Below are 17,255 nucleotides of genomic sequence, written 5' to 3'. Positions count from 1 at the left end.
CCTGAATGAGCTCGCAGACTGCTGGTGGTCCAGGGACCACAGTTTGAGAACCTCTGCTCTAGCTATTTCAAATCCTGTTTTAACCCTTCTCTAAAGCCTTTCCCATTCAAAGTATTTCTCTCCCAATTGATAAGCCTCTTCCTACCCCCAGTGCAGCATGCCTCTTACAGCTGGAGAAACTGAGGCACAGAAGTGACTTGCCCAAGGTCACACAGCAGGTTGGTGGCAGAATTGGGCATAAAACTCAGGAGTCCTGACTCCCAGGCTTATGCTAGGCACTAGATTGCACTGCCTCGTATTGCTGCTCCTGTGTGTAAATATTCATTGTAGTGCACAGGAACCGAGATGCCACCGTGCAGCTGAGACTGGTCATGAAGATGGCAGCTCAGTCTTCTCTCCTTAGCTATTTGGCACAGCAGAGCTGATAAAGGGAGGTTTGAACACATTGCTCTGAATCGTGGAAACGCTCATCTGAACACATTTTTATTTCTTTGAAGCATGTGGATTTGCATAGAGCACAAACGACATAAGACTTCTGTGCACAGCAAGGCTGTGACTCGTGTTCATATAAACATGCTCCATCTCTGGCAGCTGAACAATATACAAACACAGGCTGCATAGTACCATGCTAAGCACAAACACAGCACTCGTAACACCGAAACTCCATTCCCTCTTGTGCACCCACTCAGCTGTCCAGGCACACCCACTCATCAGATTGCCCAGGGTTAGCAGTAGGACAGGACTGTAGCGAAGCAGTTCTGATTCCTTCTCCTAAGATGGAAACAAGCTGCAGTAAAATGTAACCGTTGTATTGAAGGACAACGCAGAGAAGAGTCTTGCAGTCTTCCAGCTCAGGTACAAACAAACCAGTTTGTGGCCGACTCTAGATAGGTAGGTTACCTCCACCTCTACAGGCAGCTGTACTTCCTCACCAAGAAACTTCTGCCATTATTTCAACTGGGGCTTGGAGAGTCCCAGGCATCTCGCATTCCTGAGTTCTTTCCATTTGCTTCAAAGATGACTGATCCTCTTAGCTCTGGCGTCTATAACATTTGGCTGAACAGCAGAATCTTTATTCCTCCCTTCATAATGCAGCAATATGTAATTACCATCCCAAACCTGGGGCGTAGCCATCCATTCAGTACAGCAGTAGCTATGCCCAAGGGCGGCTTGATTTGGTGGCTTCTCCCGAGCAGGGACAGCCCCAGGGGTATTTTAGGCTCCTCACATAAAAATCAGTGGAAGTCAGGAGCCTAAACCCCTGTGAGGATCTGGGCATGAGACAGTACTAGACCCCGAACGGGTTTAGAGTGCCACGGTTCACTCTAGCTGTGGCCGGTTGTCTGCTTAATCTGTGAGCTGGGCCTAGTGACCTCTAGTGGTGAAGCCTGTTCTCTGAACAGGGGCAGATGGTTTTGTCCCAGCCCTATGACTCCGTAAGTTGCTGAGGAAGAGTGTCTGTGTGTAAGTCATAGAAAGCAGCTTTCGCTCCTGCTGTGGTTTTTTTTTTGGATCGCCTCGGAATGTCGCCTATCCTTGGTGGATCTCTTGGGTGAGGAGAAACAGCCCGTCCTTGTTAAATTAAGCTGCAGGGTGACAGACAGTGTTGGATAGGAGCATGAGTCCGGGGAAGCAATTAGCTAGAATTTGTCCATGTGATTGATGTCCGTGCCCCCCCTGTGCACAAGTGACAGTGGGAGCTTTATGTGCACACCTAGGGGGGATGGCAGGCATCATGCTTTGACTGAATACAAAATGCAGAAAGCTGAATCCTGGAGTCAGGCTTTGTTTTCAGCTGAAACGAATAACCCTCATAACAGGCCTGGGAGGTAGCTAATGTGTACACCTGCTCTAGAGAGAGAGAGGTGACTTATTCAAGGGTGGAGAGGTACGGTGTTTAAATAAGAGTTCCTGAGCTCAGCTCACTAGACTGTACCCTTAAAATGACAGTCTGTGGGCTAGCAAAAGCAGCGATTGACCACACCAGCCAGCAGGTGCTCAGAGTCGGGGAGTAATGTGCATGCGGTGGGCTGGAGACTGTGACCTGACTGCTTCACGTGATCGCACCAGCACAGGTGAGTGAAACCTGGCTGGGGAGCTGGTGCTGTTTGTCCAGCTTTCTCCCTGCTCACTTACAGGGTTTAGCAACACTCTCAACCGTTGCAAGAGGAACATGGAAGCCTGAGGACAGGCTGGGGTAGGAAATAAGAGGAAGTGATTTTCAGCATTTTGTTTTAAAATCTGTTTACAAATTCAGTCTCTTCTGCTACTGCAGTAATGTGAGCTCCTGTGTTTCTTTAAAATCATCATGCCTGGTTCTGTTTATTCCCTTAAGCTCCTTTGCCAGCTGTGTCCTTGGGCACATGTTGGCAGGTCAGCTAAAGAGCCCCCGACACTGGAATGTCCAGTAGCTCAATTCAGGCAACTCCTGTCCCACTGAAGGCAGCTTGTCCTGTGGATTGGGGCAGAGAGGGCAAGTCTTCTGGCTCTCAGCAAGAGGCACAGTTGGAGTGGCTGTGTCTGCATCATGGATTTCCTTTCCTGTGAGCACTGTGCATCCCTTCTTTGTTGAAATTACAGTTCAAGCTCCTTTAAAAACAGCTCAGGTTAGGGTACTGGCTGCCTGTAGAAGAAACTGCAGGAAGGACTAAAGAGAGCCCAGGATCCAAAAGAATTACAGCTGGGAAAACATGCCTGCCCCGTGGCACCCTCCACGCTAATTCACAGCAGTGAGTGGAGAACAGCCAGCCGCTCTCACGCAGCGTTGTCTATGATCTTGCCGAGCGGAAGAAAGACCATAAATAAGCTGGGTGTGGAAAGGCAGGTCACTAGTTAAGTCCCATGTTTCACAGGAGTGCCCGGGTTCTTGCAGTTGACTTGTAGCTGCAGTTGGCATGCCTGGGCCAGTCAGCCATAAGCGTTTGTGCCCTTTGTGAGCATCACACAGCCTCAATACGTGAAGTTCCCCACTCCACCCCACCCAAGTTATACAGGAGGACAGCAGTGACTTCCACCTTCCTGCCAAACCTGGCTACTCTCAAACCTGCCTCTAGAAGCTTTATCCCCCCTCTACCGACCGGCTGTCGGTGCTTGGGTGACACCTATGCGAGGCTGTGGTAGGCAATTGCCCAAAAGCTGTCCATGATGCCACTCCCACTGCTGTGTGTGGCATCCTATCTGCCACCACAGAGCCTGTGCATCTCCGTGGTACAAAGCGTTCTGGGATCTACTCCGTACAAACATAAGAGATTTATTCTGCCACCTGGGATGCTTAGACTTGAGGGGAAAGAAGGTGGCGCGTTCTTAAAACAGGTTAGTTAAACGCAAAGCACTCTCGTGTCCCTTCCTAGTCCTGGGAGCTGGAGTTTTCAGTAATCGCTGCAGCGGATTAGACACTTCAGTAGCTGCATCTCTGTTCTTGAAGAGCTATTTAAATAAAGGTGAGTTTAAACCCTCTGCAGCAGCATGGCATAGGTACAGCCAGGGTCTGGATCCCTTCCCAATCCACCAGGACAAGGTCAAATCCACCCTCGTTGGACGACTCCTCTCAAAGGAATATGCTTTATGGCTATAGTTACTGTCTAGCTGAGGCTGTGGTACTGCAAGGAAAACTCGTCGTCTGGCTGATTAGAATGTCCATGCGGAGGGGGTTTGTATGGAAGCTCCAGTCACTAGATAAAGGTGACTACTGTCTGCAGCTAGCATACGAAACCCTTGTGAGCTCCCTGAGGCTTGGCTGCGCTTGACCCCTCCCTTCCCTGAATATGCACAGCATCGCCCTTTGCGTAGCTGCGTGCGGGTAGCCCCTCTGGCCAGCCCCCCTGGCCCGTTGTCCATTGCATAGCCTTTGCATGGTGGCCTAGACAAACCTGGGCTGCCATTCGCTGGCTGACCTCACCACTATCGTGCTGTCCCGTAGCCTAACGGCGGGCAGCAGCCGGTGCCCCCGGCAGCGCTCGGACAGCAGCGTGTTGTTGGACTGGTTTGTGTTACAGTCAGAAAGAGGTGTCTCTTGCTGGCCTGCCTTGCCCTCTGTCTCCGAGACGGATTCCTCTTCTGGGTCGCTCTGCTCTTCCTCCCCTGCCGGGTTGCGCTGCAGGGAAGAGATGCACTCCGCGTCCGACTGGCCCACGCTGCCAGTCGTGCTCAGCTGCCCCTCGCTCACGTCATCGCAGAATTGAGCCTCGTCCGTGCTTGTCTCGCTTCCTTGCTTTAGCAACCACTGCCTCGGGGCTCCCTCCTCTGTAGCCGGCAGTTCCGCCCCCTCTTCCAGCTCCGAGTCGGAATCTATCGAGCGGTCGCCAGATTCTGCGGGACATGCATGACTTTCTATAACCCTCCGGCCCCACTAGCAAGACCCTGGGACACCAGAGCCACATGCCAGGATGGCGAAGGTTTTTATGTTAACCCTGGTATTGCCACCAGTGGCTCTGGGTCTCTATTGCTCCTCTCTTTCCCCTGCAAAATGGGCACTGCCAGGCTGGACAGTTTTTCTGCCCTTAGAGAGATCAACCCCCTGTTGGTCGCAGAGGGTCCCAGTGGCAATTTTCCCTATAGCAGCAAGATCTGCATCCATTCAGCTGTGATGGAAATGAGAGCAGAGCAGCGATTGCTCTGAAGTAAGAATGGATGGGAGGGCTGAGCTGAGACCAACGACTTGTACGTCTACACCGGGCAACTTCACAGCACAGGCCCTGCCTATGAGAGATGCTGATCAACTAGACTGGGGCCTCATGGCTCCTTCCACTGACCAGATGCAGCATGATCCCTGTCAGTGTTCCCTGATAGCCAAAGGCCACCTCTTAGGCGTGAAGCTCTGTCATCCTTTGTCCATTGAGTCCTTGGCCTCCCTGATGAGAATGACCCATGGGGCTCAGCCAGCCTCAATAGCAACTCAATAGCAGTTCTCATCTGATTCCCTGAGACAGGCGTCCCCTCCAGCATGGACCACCCCACACTGCCAGCAATCACACCCCCCTCCAGCAGACACATAACCTCCAACAGAAAATCCATTACCTTAACAGCTGCCCCCCTCCCCACAAAAGAGGAAATCCCTCCTGCAGGGTCTAAACATGATCCTAGTGCCCAGTAGGATCATGAAATTCACTGGTGGTAACTTCTGGTCATTCTCAACCTGGGGCCAGTTTGGAGCTAGTAGTTTGGAGGTAAACAACTCTCTGGAGCTACCTTTGCATCGTTCAGAAGTCTTGGAAGATCGGGGGGAGGACAGGGCCTGCCTGTGGCTGTCACTCACCTCTGAACGGATCGGCGTTGTTCTCTGAATCCCCCTTCTCCAAGGGCACCTCAAGGTACGGGATGTTGCTGTGTGGAACTGGGGGTTTGTTGTCCTGGGAGGGAAAGTGGAAGAGGAGCAACGTGAACAAATGGGGTGGGGGAAGGGGCCGTTGTAATGCTCTGCTGTTCTCAACCTAAATTAAGGTCCTTTAAAGGAAGAGGAGCAACGTGAACAAATGGGGTGGGGGAAGGGGCCGTTGTAATGCTCTGCTGTTCTCAACCTAAATTAAGGTCCTTTAAAGCCAGATCACAACACTCCCTTACCTTGCTCTTGGCTATAAGGGAAATGGGTCATGAACCTCCATTCAGAGGAACAAAAGCATAATTGGGTCAGTCTGTCTCAGTAGCCAGTATTTTAAAATGGGGGTGATAATCCATCCTTCCTCCTCCTCCTTTTCTGTCTTGTCTGCTGTATGTTTGTACAGCTATGGGGCCTTGATCCTTGCGGGGGCCCTCCTCCAAATACTACGGTCATACCAATAGTGACAACTACCAAGCTTCTGGTAAACACAATACGGCAGCATATCCTGACACGAGGGCTGCCTGAGAATCTATCCCCAAAGAAGGTAGCTGGCTGAATCCTGGCTGAAATTCTGCTCTCTGGCTTGGCATGAATGACACTTCGAAAAGTTGTTTGATGCTAGATAGGTAGGAGGCTTCCTTCCTTCCTTGCAGCATGCAGGGCCTGGTCAACTCAGCTCCCTTTGTTCCCTTCTTCTGATGGTGGCCTGCCCTAGGTCAGAGAGACGGCCCCGCTTCCTCTGTGGAGCGCTGGCTGCTTCTCCCTTCCTTTTAAAGCCCGTTCACGCCACACCCTGCTCACCCTTGTTCCTCTTGCTGGCACCAAAAGGCCCAGTAGTGCAAGCAGAAATAGAAGGTCTCGTTAGATAAGTGCTCCCCCACCCCCACCCCAATTCTAGGACGTGGAACTCGACTCGGAGGGACTCCCACCTGGCTAGAGCGCCTGGTCCCCTCTTCAGCATCCTCTGTGTGTTTGTCAGAGCTAGTCAGTAGCTGAGCCGCCTTGTTCTCGAAAATGGTTGAGTAGAAGATGATGAGGGCCTCAATGATGCGAGCCTGGTGGGGGTAATCGACCAGCGAGGACAGGGAGATGGTGGCCTCGGTGGGCCGGGGGCGCATCAGCGTTGGCCCAAAGACAATGCCCAGGTTGCTCGAGGTCATTTTGTTATCCTGTTCTACTTCCACAATCCTGAAGGAGCCGGGGAGCAGGAAAAGACGTGTTCATGGGAGAACAGGATGGGAAGGGGGACCGGAGTGGAGGGGGAGGAGAGAGAAAGGGACAGATGGAACTTATACGGCACAGGGGCTGCTCTGCCTGTGGTCCAGGTGTCCCACTTCTCCGGGGGGAGTGACAGCGTTTGTATGGGAGGAGAGACCCCCACCCACCCGCCCTGCTAGTTCTGGAGAGGACTCCGCTGCCCTCAGACCTAACTTGAGGGAGGCTGCCTGAACCCCCACCCTCCCATTTCAAGGATGGGGGGGGTGGCGGGTGTTGCAGCATCACTAACAACCCCCCCTTGCAGCTCTCCTCACCCCTCCTCACCTTCTCAGGTGCTGCACGATGTACTGCAGCGTGGCCAAGTTCTCCCGTGGAAGCTCCTTCAGCAGCTCCTTCAACTTTGTCACCAATGTCACCACCATCTTGTCCGTGTCAGCTCCCTTGTCCACCAGCTCAGGACCTCCCTTCCCAGTCTTGGTCTTGGTCTCGACCCCACCTTGCAGGCTTTCCTTGGCCAGGCCCATGAGTTCATTGTACAGCCGGAAGGGCATGATGGGTTCTGGCAGCTTCAAGAAAGAACAGACGGGGGAGATGAGTCCGTGAAGGCAAATGCACAGACTCAGCGCTCACCAGCGCCAAGGCTGTAAAGCAATTTCAGATAATAGGAGATGGCCCTAGGCTCTAGGGCGGTCCTCTCCTTCCTGAATCTGCTCCCTGTCCTAGCTCACTGTGCTGAGAAAACTCTCGTCCTTTCTTCAGCAAACTTCTATGGCAAGGAAACCTCCCAAACGCTCCTGAGCTACCCACAATGCAGTGAGGGAAGGAAAGGGCCTCTCTCTCTCAGTCTCCCCTGCTTGCTAGGCACTCAGTCATCAGAGACCCGGCTTTACCCCTGTGCCACGTAAATTCAGCCCCATCTTGCTATTTATTCCTGTAAATTACACACTCGTTTATCCCAGAACTTTGGATTTACCGAGCTCCTTCCCTCCCAATGCACTACAGGTCCCGAGCACCACAGCCATGCAGCCACCTCTGGGGTTAAGCAGGCAACCTGCTGCACAATGCTGAGGGGAGACTTTGGCCAAGGATGTTTTTGGGGGCTCGCTAATGGCCCCGGGAAGCAAACACGAACTTGGTTTGCAAACTGCACGGAACTCAGTTTAGCCACCATGGAGGCCAGAGGGCAGCGTCAGTGCTGTTGGCATTCAAAAGTCTGTTTCCAGGGAATCTTGATGCTTCAAACCTTTAAGCACCAACCACTGAGCTGCTCCCTCTGGCATGTCTGAGTGATGACACGGAGACTTCCTGTCTCATGAATCATGAAGACTTCCTGTTGCTTTGGCTTGGTTTTCAGGCTGCTCTAACTAGGGACTTGAAAACAGAGTCTAACATTGATCGGCTTCTCTCTTTCCCCTGCTTGGCTGTCCTGCCTTTCCAAACAGGCGACAGGTCATGTCTTCAGCCGCTGTAGTTTAGCACAGTTCCACTGCCTTCAAAGAGGCCCTGCCCACTTGGAGACTAGGGGAGGGTCTGTCCATAAACCCTTGCCCCTAAGGAGTTAACAGGTGCGAGGTTACCAAACCCACAGTCTAAAGCGAAAGAGACAAGCTGCTTCCCCTTCTGCCTTGCAGCATCTGTTTGAGGATGTGGGCCGCCTGTTTTAATGGGCTGGTTTCACATGCTGGGGCCTTGGCCAAAGGAGAATTGGGAGACTCGTCGGTACCGACCACCTTGAACGCCAAGGCATGAACAACAGCCGCTGCACCAGAACTGGCCTTGCAGGCGTGTGTGTGTGTCTGTCTGTCTGTCTAATGCTGGGTTCACAGAATGAAGCTTGCAAACTAGCCCTGGACCAGGCCCAGCATGAGCAGTGGCCAGGCAAGAATCCCCCCTAATGTGCCCCTTGCCCATACATCCCCAACCGCATGCCTTATCTATGACTTGGAGGGACACCCTCTAGGCATGGGTGAAATCTGTCTCTGTGGTGTGCCCCTGAAGAGGTGAATTGGTGGACTGGCAACTGCCACGGTAGTTTTGCAGTGTGGGCACCTGTCCACCAAGAAATTATCTCATTGCATGCAGGCTACCAAAGAACCACTCGATGGACCATCTTCAGCAGTGTTGTCGAGCATTCAAAAATCATGAGTCATCTCGCCCCCAAAATAAAGCAGGAGTGTTTTGTTTGTTTAGCAACTAAGAGATTTGGGGGGGTTGTACTTGCCTTTTGGTTTCAGAGTCATTGAGTTCACAAAGGGCTACAAACTTGCTTTTGCTTTAGATGAGATTTTGGGGGAAGTCCTTTCTTTCAGGAGTTGGGACTTTAAGAAAAAAACACCAAAGAGCAGGATAAAATCCCCAAAGTTGGCAATGCTGCTTTAGGTTCCTACTGGCCTGCTTTGAATTTGGATATATGATTTCAATACCTTAGGTCTCTACCATTGGCATGGACCAGCCAGCATACAGAGTTTAACTCTAGTTTGTGGCTGAACTCCTCCTGCCAGAGGTGACCCAGTGGGGCTGGGTATGATCCCCAAAAAGTCTTTCTTTGGCGATTCTCCACCTCATGCAGTGCAGAGACAATCCTGGAGGGTCAGGAACTTGTTACCTGTCGCAGGTAGAGCTTCAGGACGTTGCTGATATCGTGAGGGGAGGCTTGGGACAGCTCCACCAGCTCCTTCCCATTCTCAAATGCCTGGCAAAGCTTCTCCACGCGTGTCTTCACGCCATTGACTCGATAGATGCCCTGCAAAGGAGGACATGAGGTTAAAAGGAGACCAGGAGGGGTGTTTCACCACTAGCTCACCCAGCACAGTGGGCTTATCACCCCATGCCTGGTTCTGTGGTTAGAAACAACAAATCAAAAGACTGGGACTGTTCATCTTGGAAAGGAGATGACTTGGGGTGGGGGGTAGGATAGAGGTCTGTGAAATCGTGAATGGGAAGTATGATTTACCCCTTTGTATAATACATGAACCAAGGGTCACCCAATGAAATTAATAGACAGCAGGTTTAAAACAAACAAAAGGAAGTACTTCGTCACCCAACGCACAGGCAACCTGTGGAACTCATTGCCAGGGGATGTTGTGAAGGCCAAAAGTATAATGGGATTTAAAAAAGAATTAGGTAAGTTCATGGAGGATTGTCCATCTTGGCTAATAGCTATTGATGAGCCTGGGACGCTGCCGCCACATTTTAGGTGGCCCTAGCCTCTGACTGCCAGAAGCTGGGAGTGGACGGCAGGAGATGGATCATTCAATGATTGCCTGTTTTGCTCATTCCCTCTAAAGCACCTGGCATTGGCCACTGTCAGAAGACAGGACACTCGGCTAGGTGGACCACTAGTGTGACCCAGTATGACTGATCTTATGTTATTCGTAGTTAGTTATATAACAGCTGTTAAACCCAAGTGCTGCTATTTGATGCCTCAGTTTCCCCATCTGTGAACCAGAAGGTGTCTTACCCAAGGTTACAGATAATCTTGGCTCTGCTACTGCCTCTAGTTCCTGGCTCCCAGCTCTCTAGACCTCTCTAGAAGCAGTCTGATGTTTTCACGGCGGGATACAGGCGCTGGGAAAGGAGCCGGAGCTCATGAGCAAACGAGCCATTCCTTGTCCGGATTATAAGGGCAGTCAACCACTGCAGGGAGCCTGGCACGATTGGGGAGGAGGTCAGAAAGAGGGTGCCTCACCTTGGTTTTCAGAGCCCGCTTCTCGATCTCACAGATGCACTTCTTGATAATGAAGGGGATGCCGTCCGAGCTGTTCTGGGATGTCTGTGTGAAATCCCGGCCAAAGAGCTGCAGCTTCCCTTGGAGTTTCTTGTGGCCGCACTGGATGGCCAGGGTCTCCAGACATTTTTTGTGGCAGGCTAAATAGCACTGGAACCGACAGGAAGATGGTTGGTGGGAGAGAGAGAGAGCGAGAGAGCGCTCTATGGTGACTAAAGCTTCAACTCACAGGGGCAGCTACCGTATTGTACCATGTCTCCTGCCTGGGAGACATCAGAGTGCCAATCAGAGTGATTCACTGCATGCCAGAAGAAGTGCGTAAGAGCTGTGCTGAGAGGAGCAGCGCTCCAACAGCCGGGTGGGTGGGAGATTGCCTGTCTGTTGGGATGGACCCGAAGCCATTCCGTAGCCTGAACATGTCCCAAAAAACAAAGAAAACGATCTCTTCCAAACGCAAAGGGAGAGGAGATAGGCAGGGACTTCCCCAGCCCACCGAGCAGCGGGCCAAGGAAGCAGCTGCCCTATGGAACACACTGAGAGAGAGATTTCCAACTGGGCTGTCCCTGGGCCTCCGTTTTTGCAGATTCATCTTGCACCTGCAGTTAAGGCCTCTTGTACATCAGTACATCGGGGTCAGAGATTTAAGGGATTGTGCCCCCTTTTTGACCTGAGTGGCTCGTCAAAGGTCAGGGCCCTGGGGGTTTTCCAGTTGGAAGCAGAAACTGATGGAGTCTTGTATTTCTGTGATGCCATCTTGTTTAATGACAAGGAGTGTGCAAAGTCCTGCTTCTCCGAGTGCAGGCGGCACCGTGAACAAAAGGACAGATTCTCAGCTTGCAGCCCCAAGCCTCTTTGGCCAACACCAGACCCAAAAGCTCCAGCTCTAGCTTTTCCCATGGTCACTTTATGCTCCCAGGCTACTGCATGGCTTTCTTGCTGTTTGCCTCTGCCTCTCTCCCTGTTTTGTGTGTCCTGCCTTCTCCCCCCCGCCCCCCAAGCACACGCACCAAACACAAACACTCAGCTAAATCTCTCTGCCCACTCAGTCCAAGCTCTCCGGTGGGTTCACAACCCCCTTTTGTCTGAGGGATGGGGAGAAGGGAGGACACTGCTGATTAACTCCTCCTGCCAGTTATGTTAATTGAAGAGTGTGTTCACATCCAATCTCAAAGAGGTGTGTGATCCACCAGTGTGTCTCAGCATACCAGCATTGGTGCCAACTCCATGGGTGCTCCGGGGCTGGAGCACACATAGGGAAAAATTGGTGGGTGCTCTGCACCCACTGGCAGCCAAGCTCCCCGTCCCAGCTCACCTCCGCCTCCTCCCCTGAGCACGCCACATCCCCGCTTCTCCTCCCAGTGCTTCCCGCCACAAAACAGCTGTTTTGCGGCATAACAAGCTGTGGGAGGGAGGCGGGAGGAGTGGGAAGTTGGAACGCTCAGGGGAGGAGGTGGGGCCGGGGCAGGGATTTGGGGAAGGAGTCCAAAAGGGGCAGAGTTGGGGTGGAGACTTTGGGGAAGGGGTTGGAATGGGGGGCAGGGCAGGGACAGGAAGCAGCGGGCGGTGGGGGTCGAGCACCCACCGGCGCCAGGAGAAGTTGGTGCCTATGCATAACAGGACTTACGTTGCAGGTGCATATTTGCTCCCACCCTTATATGAAGCTGCAGAAAGACAGTCCAGCAGCTGAGACTCTCGTGGAACAAAGATATGTGAGAAGTTAGATGCTGTCACCCAAAACACTTGCAGGTTCAGCTGAGCTCACTTGGTTCCCAGTTCACATCAGTACTGCTGGGTACCTCTCCAGGCTTCTACTTCATCTACCCCTCCCTTCCCCCAGGCCTGCTTCCCGTCTCTCCCTACCTCCTCGCACTCCGCTCCCTGGAAGTAAACGTAGCTGTTGCATTCCCGGCATTTCGAAGGGGTGCGAAGTTTTCTCAGCCGATGGGTCTGGGCAGCCTTGGATAAACCCACGTTTCGGAATGGGCCCGTCGGAGCCGTCATTTCAGGGGCTATCCCATTGATGCCTGGAGGCAAACCAAGAATAAATCCATCCAAAATCCATGTGACTCAGAGGAGCTGGCATAGAGGATATCGGAGCCCAGGAGCACTTCCAACAGACCAGTCAATCAACTGGCCACGTCCATACTCCAGTCACTTCTCAGATATCCTACAGCCTAAGCTTTAGAGTCAGCTCCTCTAAGTAACCTGGGTCAAATAAACCTGTTCCCACCTTCTTTCTAAGCCCATGATCATCCATAGGGATTTCATGGCCCTGGAGACATATGGAGAACTGTGGTTTCACCATGCGCTGTCTAGGCAGTCCTCACCCATCTCTTCTGTGCTCTCCTATTTTAGGAGATGAGAAGAAAACACTGCCAGTTTGGTTTCTAGCTGATCCTCCACTGATTTAACGCCCAGCAGCACAGACTGCGAGCTAATCTCCAGGGAAGCTTGGCCAAAGTCTCCAGAAGTAATACGAAAGCACATAATGCGGGGGCCATGGGAGACTTTCCGCCAGCAGCCCCTTCCCCTGCCAAGCTGAATTCAATCCTCAAATAACTTGCTTGGAGCTGACATTTTTGGGGAACGTTTCTTCCTTTTCCTGTTTTTGTGTGAGATAACCAGCCATAGAGATCCAAAGCCCCCAACGCTGAGTTAGAGAGTCTGGAAAACGTGCAGCAAGCCTTGGTCAGACACAGCCCAGATCACAGTTCTGAAAGCACCATGGCAGCAAGCACTTAGTCACCAGCTACCAGTCAACTTCTTTCCCTATCAACTGGAAGACTCTAGCAAATGTACGAAGAGTCCAAGTGACTTCGATTGTTACATACAAGGAAATCCTAGCTCAGTGATTGGCTGAAAGTAGTCATGTGACAAATCAATGTGTTTCCGTTGTTTTCCTTCCAAGGTCCACAGTAGTGACAGGTCTAGTATTAAGTTAACCAATCAGATTGCATATGTAAATCTCAGTGACCTGACTGGCTCAATAGTCAGTAATAGTTGATTTCCTCCCTGCCAAATGGAACTCTTCTAGTCACCTTCAGAATGTTAGTTAAAGTGCTAAGAAATCCATGGCAGTGGTGGAGAGATTTCCACATATTGGGGATATGTGGTATAATTCAGCTCTCAATCTCATTTTTTGGGGAATATCAAGGTTTACAGTTTCTCGTGGGACAATGTCAGCCCCAATCTGCTGTCAGTTAGACTAATGGCGCTCCCTGGACTCCAGTTATTCCATAATTGCTCCAGTGTCACGGGGATTAGAACCTGGCCCCTCGTTTTTGCCTCGGTCAGTAGCATTCAGACTATGGCAGTTCCGGCATCTGAACCAACTCATTCTCAGAAAACTTTGCTGAATTCAGCAAAGTTACCCCAGGGATGAATTTGGCCCATTGAAGCAAACACCATCTTAATCTTGTCCTCGGTCAATCTTTTAGTCAAGGTAAGTCACTATCTGCTTAATGTTGTCAAGGTGCCTGGGTACTGAGCCACAGGAATGGTGGAACCCTTCCCCCATCACGTACTCTGTTCAAATGAAGCCGCATTCTCATCCTTCTCATCCAGCTCTTCATTAGAGGACATGGTGCCATTGGAAGACATCCGCTGGAACTTCTGGCTAAATGTACCTAGCAAAACACAACCCACAATGTGGAGCACGATTAGAGGCTAAACAGTTTCTCTTATGAATGTGTGTGTGGCCCACAGCCAAGTCCCGCGCCTACTAGGGGACGATGGCTCCAGAGTAGCTGTGAATTTTCCCCAGAGCTAGCACTCCCAGCCTGTCCCGTACAGTGCCTCCTGCTGGGAAGAACTGACGTAGCGGTGACATTCTAGTTCTCCTGTCATTCTACTGAGCCATCTACCGTCAGAGGCTGCGACCAGAGTAGTAATCTGCAGTATATAGACTTATTTTAAACTAGAAAAATTAAGACACAAATCTCATCTTAGCTCTCATGCTCTGCCCCCAGACTGGTCCCATTAGGAGATGTAGACTGGAGTAGCACAGGAGAAAGAAGCAGCCAGCCCTGTATTACACTGCTCCCCATGGGCCAGGTTACTCTACCTGAGGCTGAATCCAGGCTGCCCTCTGTTTCAATGATGGACGTTGGCCAAGACTTATGGACCTGGTGTCCTCTCCCACCTGCAGAAAGAACCACTTGACACGTGAGCTGCTGCTTGCTGGGTCCATGTGAGCAACATAGTTTAATTTAGAACAGCCTTGACACTGGTGGGCTCTCAGGCTGCAGAAAATCCAACTGCCCGTGCTCCGTTTCTTGCTTGCAGGCGCGTTGGGACCAGGGGTGAGTGTTGCAGAGGGCAAGAGGGCAGTCTCAGCACCAGGGTGCAGGGAGAGGGGAATCTGCAGTGGACCCACTTCCAAGCAATGGGCATTAGAAGCAGCAGCAGCATGGATGGACTCTGAGAAGAGGCTCATCTGGGTAGGAAATTAGAGAATAATGAGCCCTTTCATCTTCCATCAGCATTATGGCAATTGAGAGCAATCAGCACCTAGCAGGATTGGGCCTGGGATGGGGTTAGCAAACCCCACACTGGAGAGCAAGGAGTTAAGGCGTTGCTCTGGGCCCAGGCTGCCCCAGCCAGGCACACCACTCATGCAAGGCATGGCTTCAAAAGGGGAGAAGAGCAGCTCTGAAGGGGGCCGGCAATGGAGGGGGGCAGATGGCGGCTCTGAAAGTTGAAGTATTGCCCCAGGGCACCTTTCTGGAGGCCTCATTACACCGACCAGAGGAGAACCTGCGATAGAGAGCAGCGACTGGGGTACAGGACAGAGACTCTGACTGCTGGTGTAGTCAGCAGGGGCTGGGGTAGGAAGAGGTCCAGGGAAGGCCTAGTGTAGCCACCCATCGTTGAGCCCTGGACTGGAAATCGGTGGAAAGGATGAGCCCGGGCTCTCCTACCCGTATCTAGCAGACAGCATCTCTGAGAGGCCTACGGGAAGGACCCTGATTATTCAAAGGCCCAGCCCTCACTCCCCCCAGGGCAGGAGGGGAGAGCCGGAAACAAGCACCTGACTACTAGGCAGCACTGTGGGGCAGTAGCGCACCGTTTACAGGGCCCTATAGTAGGAAAGGGAGGGAAAATTATAGTGAGGAGGGATCTGAAGGACAGCAAAAGTCTCTTTGTTAAACACCCTCAATGGCTTTGATCTCCCCGGCCTAATAAGAAGCTGTAGCTGCCATTGTATTTAGTATATGTATTCTTTATGCCATCCGATCCTAAACCAAACTTCGCACCGCTTGATAATCTGTACGTTGTTCCCTGATAACCAGAAACTTCTACGCTTAAACTCTGTACCATTTTCTTTTTATTTTAACATCATCTTAATACAATTCTTAAACCTTAAAGGACTTAGCCAAGTATGCTGGCAAAGATACAAGCACGAGTGCTCTCGGTGCTTCAGGGCACCAGTTTATGAGTGGTTGGGGTCAGGAAGAACAATTGCCACCTAATAGTATCGAAAGAATCATGTGCATACAGAGCCCTTTCTCTAATGCATCCGGCATGGGCTGCAGTTGGAGACAGGATATGGGACTAGATGGTTGGCAGGGGCTGATGGAGACCCTAGAGGCGGTGGACCAGGGGTCTGTTTGGGAGGGGTAGCTGGAGGGATACCAGGCTGGATGGACCAAGGGTCTGCTTAGTAAATGATGTTCACTTTGGATCCCTGATTCCATTCCTCTGCCCCACACACGGATGGGCTCTCGCAGAGGAATTGTTCTCTGCAGACGGAAGAACTCACTCTGCCCCAGACCATATTGCTAGAGAATAAAGTGGCGGGGGGGCAGCTCTTCATCAGAGGACACGGTGTCTGACCTGCACCCCCAGGCACTGCTCTCCAGGAGCTCACCTCTCCGTTCCACATTCACGGTCCCACTTTGCTGCTCCCTCGCCGCTGCCCCTCCCTCCGAGACGCCTCCGTCCTTGGAGGGTGCAGCCCCGTCGGCACAACTGAAGTCACTGGCATTAAAGCTGCCTTTCCGTGGCCGGATGCAGGGGGACCTGATGGCCAGAAGGAAGGTGAAAGGGATCATTCAATTGGGTGGAGAGGAAGGGGATGTTCAGCGACAACTCGCCTGCCGCTGCAGTCACCCACTCTGGGACCGCACCACCCTGGTATCCTACGTATCCAACAGCCTGCCTCACCAGTCAGCACCTTCCTTGCCAGCCCGCACTGCACCTTTGGGGAGGGGGTGGGACACTCCAACAGGTGACGCTGCTGGGGGGAGCAGGGAAGCCCTGGCTATTGGGAGCTCTGCAATCCTCTCTAGCCTGTCCCAGCAGGAGATGCTGAAGGAAGCAGGGCAGGAGTGCTAGCTGTGTGGGGGACTCCCAGATTTTCCCAGGCTAGCCTCTCCCAGCAGGAAGCGCTGTACGGCATGATGCAGGAGCACTGGCATTGAGCGTAGCTCATAGCCCCTCTCCAAGAGGGAGGGTCACAGGCAGCAGAGTGAAAGGGGGCCCTCCCTACCAGGCATTCTGCGACACGTAGGGTTCAAAGTCGTACTGGGTCTCGGGTTCGTCTCCCCGCTGCATCTGCTTGACGTGGGAGGCGTACTGCTGCCCGGGGTCGTACAGCTTGCTGCTCTCACACAAGGTCTGGAAGTGGACGGGCTGGGGCGCTGTCTGTATGTGCATGATCTGGTAGAAGGAGATTGTGGCCTGAAATAGAGAGAGAGACTCAGAGCGGGGTGCAGGGGTATGTGCGACTGTACGCGTGGTTTGTGCAGAAGCAGCCCTTTGAGACTCTGCATGCTAGTGCCAGAGAGTCAGAGCTCCGTGTAAGACATGCCGCCGGGACCCTGGGACACCGTGCTAGGCAGAGGTCCCTGAGTTACCTCTAGCTTTAAGTCTTGGCAGTGGGATTGGAAAGAACTTTATCTCAGGTCTGCTCCTCCTCACCCTCTCTTCTACAGAGAGAGGAGCAGCCAGCCCAAGGGGGAGCGTAGGTGCTTTTGGCATAACACAGCGAGA

At 52.3% G+C, this 17,255-nt stretch overlaps 1 protein-coding gene across 3 annotated transcripts in view; it reads right to left on the bottom strand.

Annotated features, from left to right (window-relative positions):
• Nucleotides 1-466: 466 nt before the first annotated feature.
• Nucleotides 467-17,255, bottom strand: part of ARHGAP45 (Rho GTPase activating protein 45) — a 44,827-nt gene continuing 28,038 nt past the window's right edge. For 2 of the 3 annotated variants that reach the window (XM_077842053.1, XM_077842052.1), the window contains exons 13-23: nucleotides 16,753-16,943; nucleotides 16,132-16,283; nucleotides 14,326-14,403; nucleotides 13,787-13,888; nucleotides 12,123-12,286; nucleotides 10,224-10,412; nucleotides 9,141-9,278; nucleotides 6,860-7,101; nucleotides 6,247-6,505; nucleotides 5,255-5,348; nucleotides 467-4,308 (exon numbers count right to left, since the gene is read on the bottom strand). In XM_077842053.1, the coding sequence (XP_077698179.1) occupies nucleotides 3,860-4,308; nucleotides 5,255-5,348; nucleotides 6,247-6,505; nucleotides 6,860-7,101; nucleotides 9,141-9,278; nucleotides 10,224-10,412; nucleotides 12,123-12,286; nucleotides 13,787-13,888; nucleotides 14,326-14,403; nucleotides 16,132-16,283; nucleotides 16,753-16,943 (2,058 nt within the window). In that variant the 3' untranslated portion in view covers nucleotides 467-3,859. The remainder of the gene's footprint in view (nucleotides 4,309-5,254; nucleotides 5,349-6,246; nucleotides 6,506-6,859; nucleotides 7,102-9,140; nucleotides 9,279-10,223; nucleotides 10,413-12,122; nucleotides 12,287-13,786; nucleotides 13,889-14,325; nucleotides 14,404-16,131; nucleotides 16,284-16,752; nucleotides 16,944-17,255) is intronic. The other variant, XM_077842054.1, reaches the window with a different exon arrangement.

Source organism: Eretmochelys imbricata, chromosome 25 (assembly GCF_965152235.1).
Source record: "Eretmochelys imbricata isolate rEreImb1 chromosome 25, rEreImb1.hap1, whole genome shotgun sequence".
NCBI lineage: Eukaryota > Metazoa > Chordata > Testudines > Cheloniidae > Eretmochelys > Eretmochelys imbricata.
This window is presented reverse-complemented; position numbering and strand designations above follow the sequence as displayed.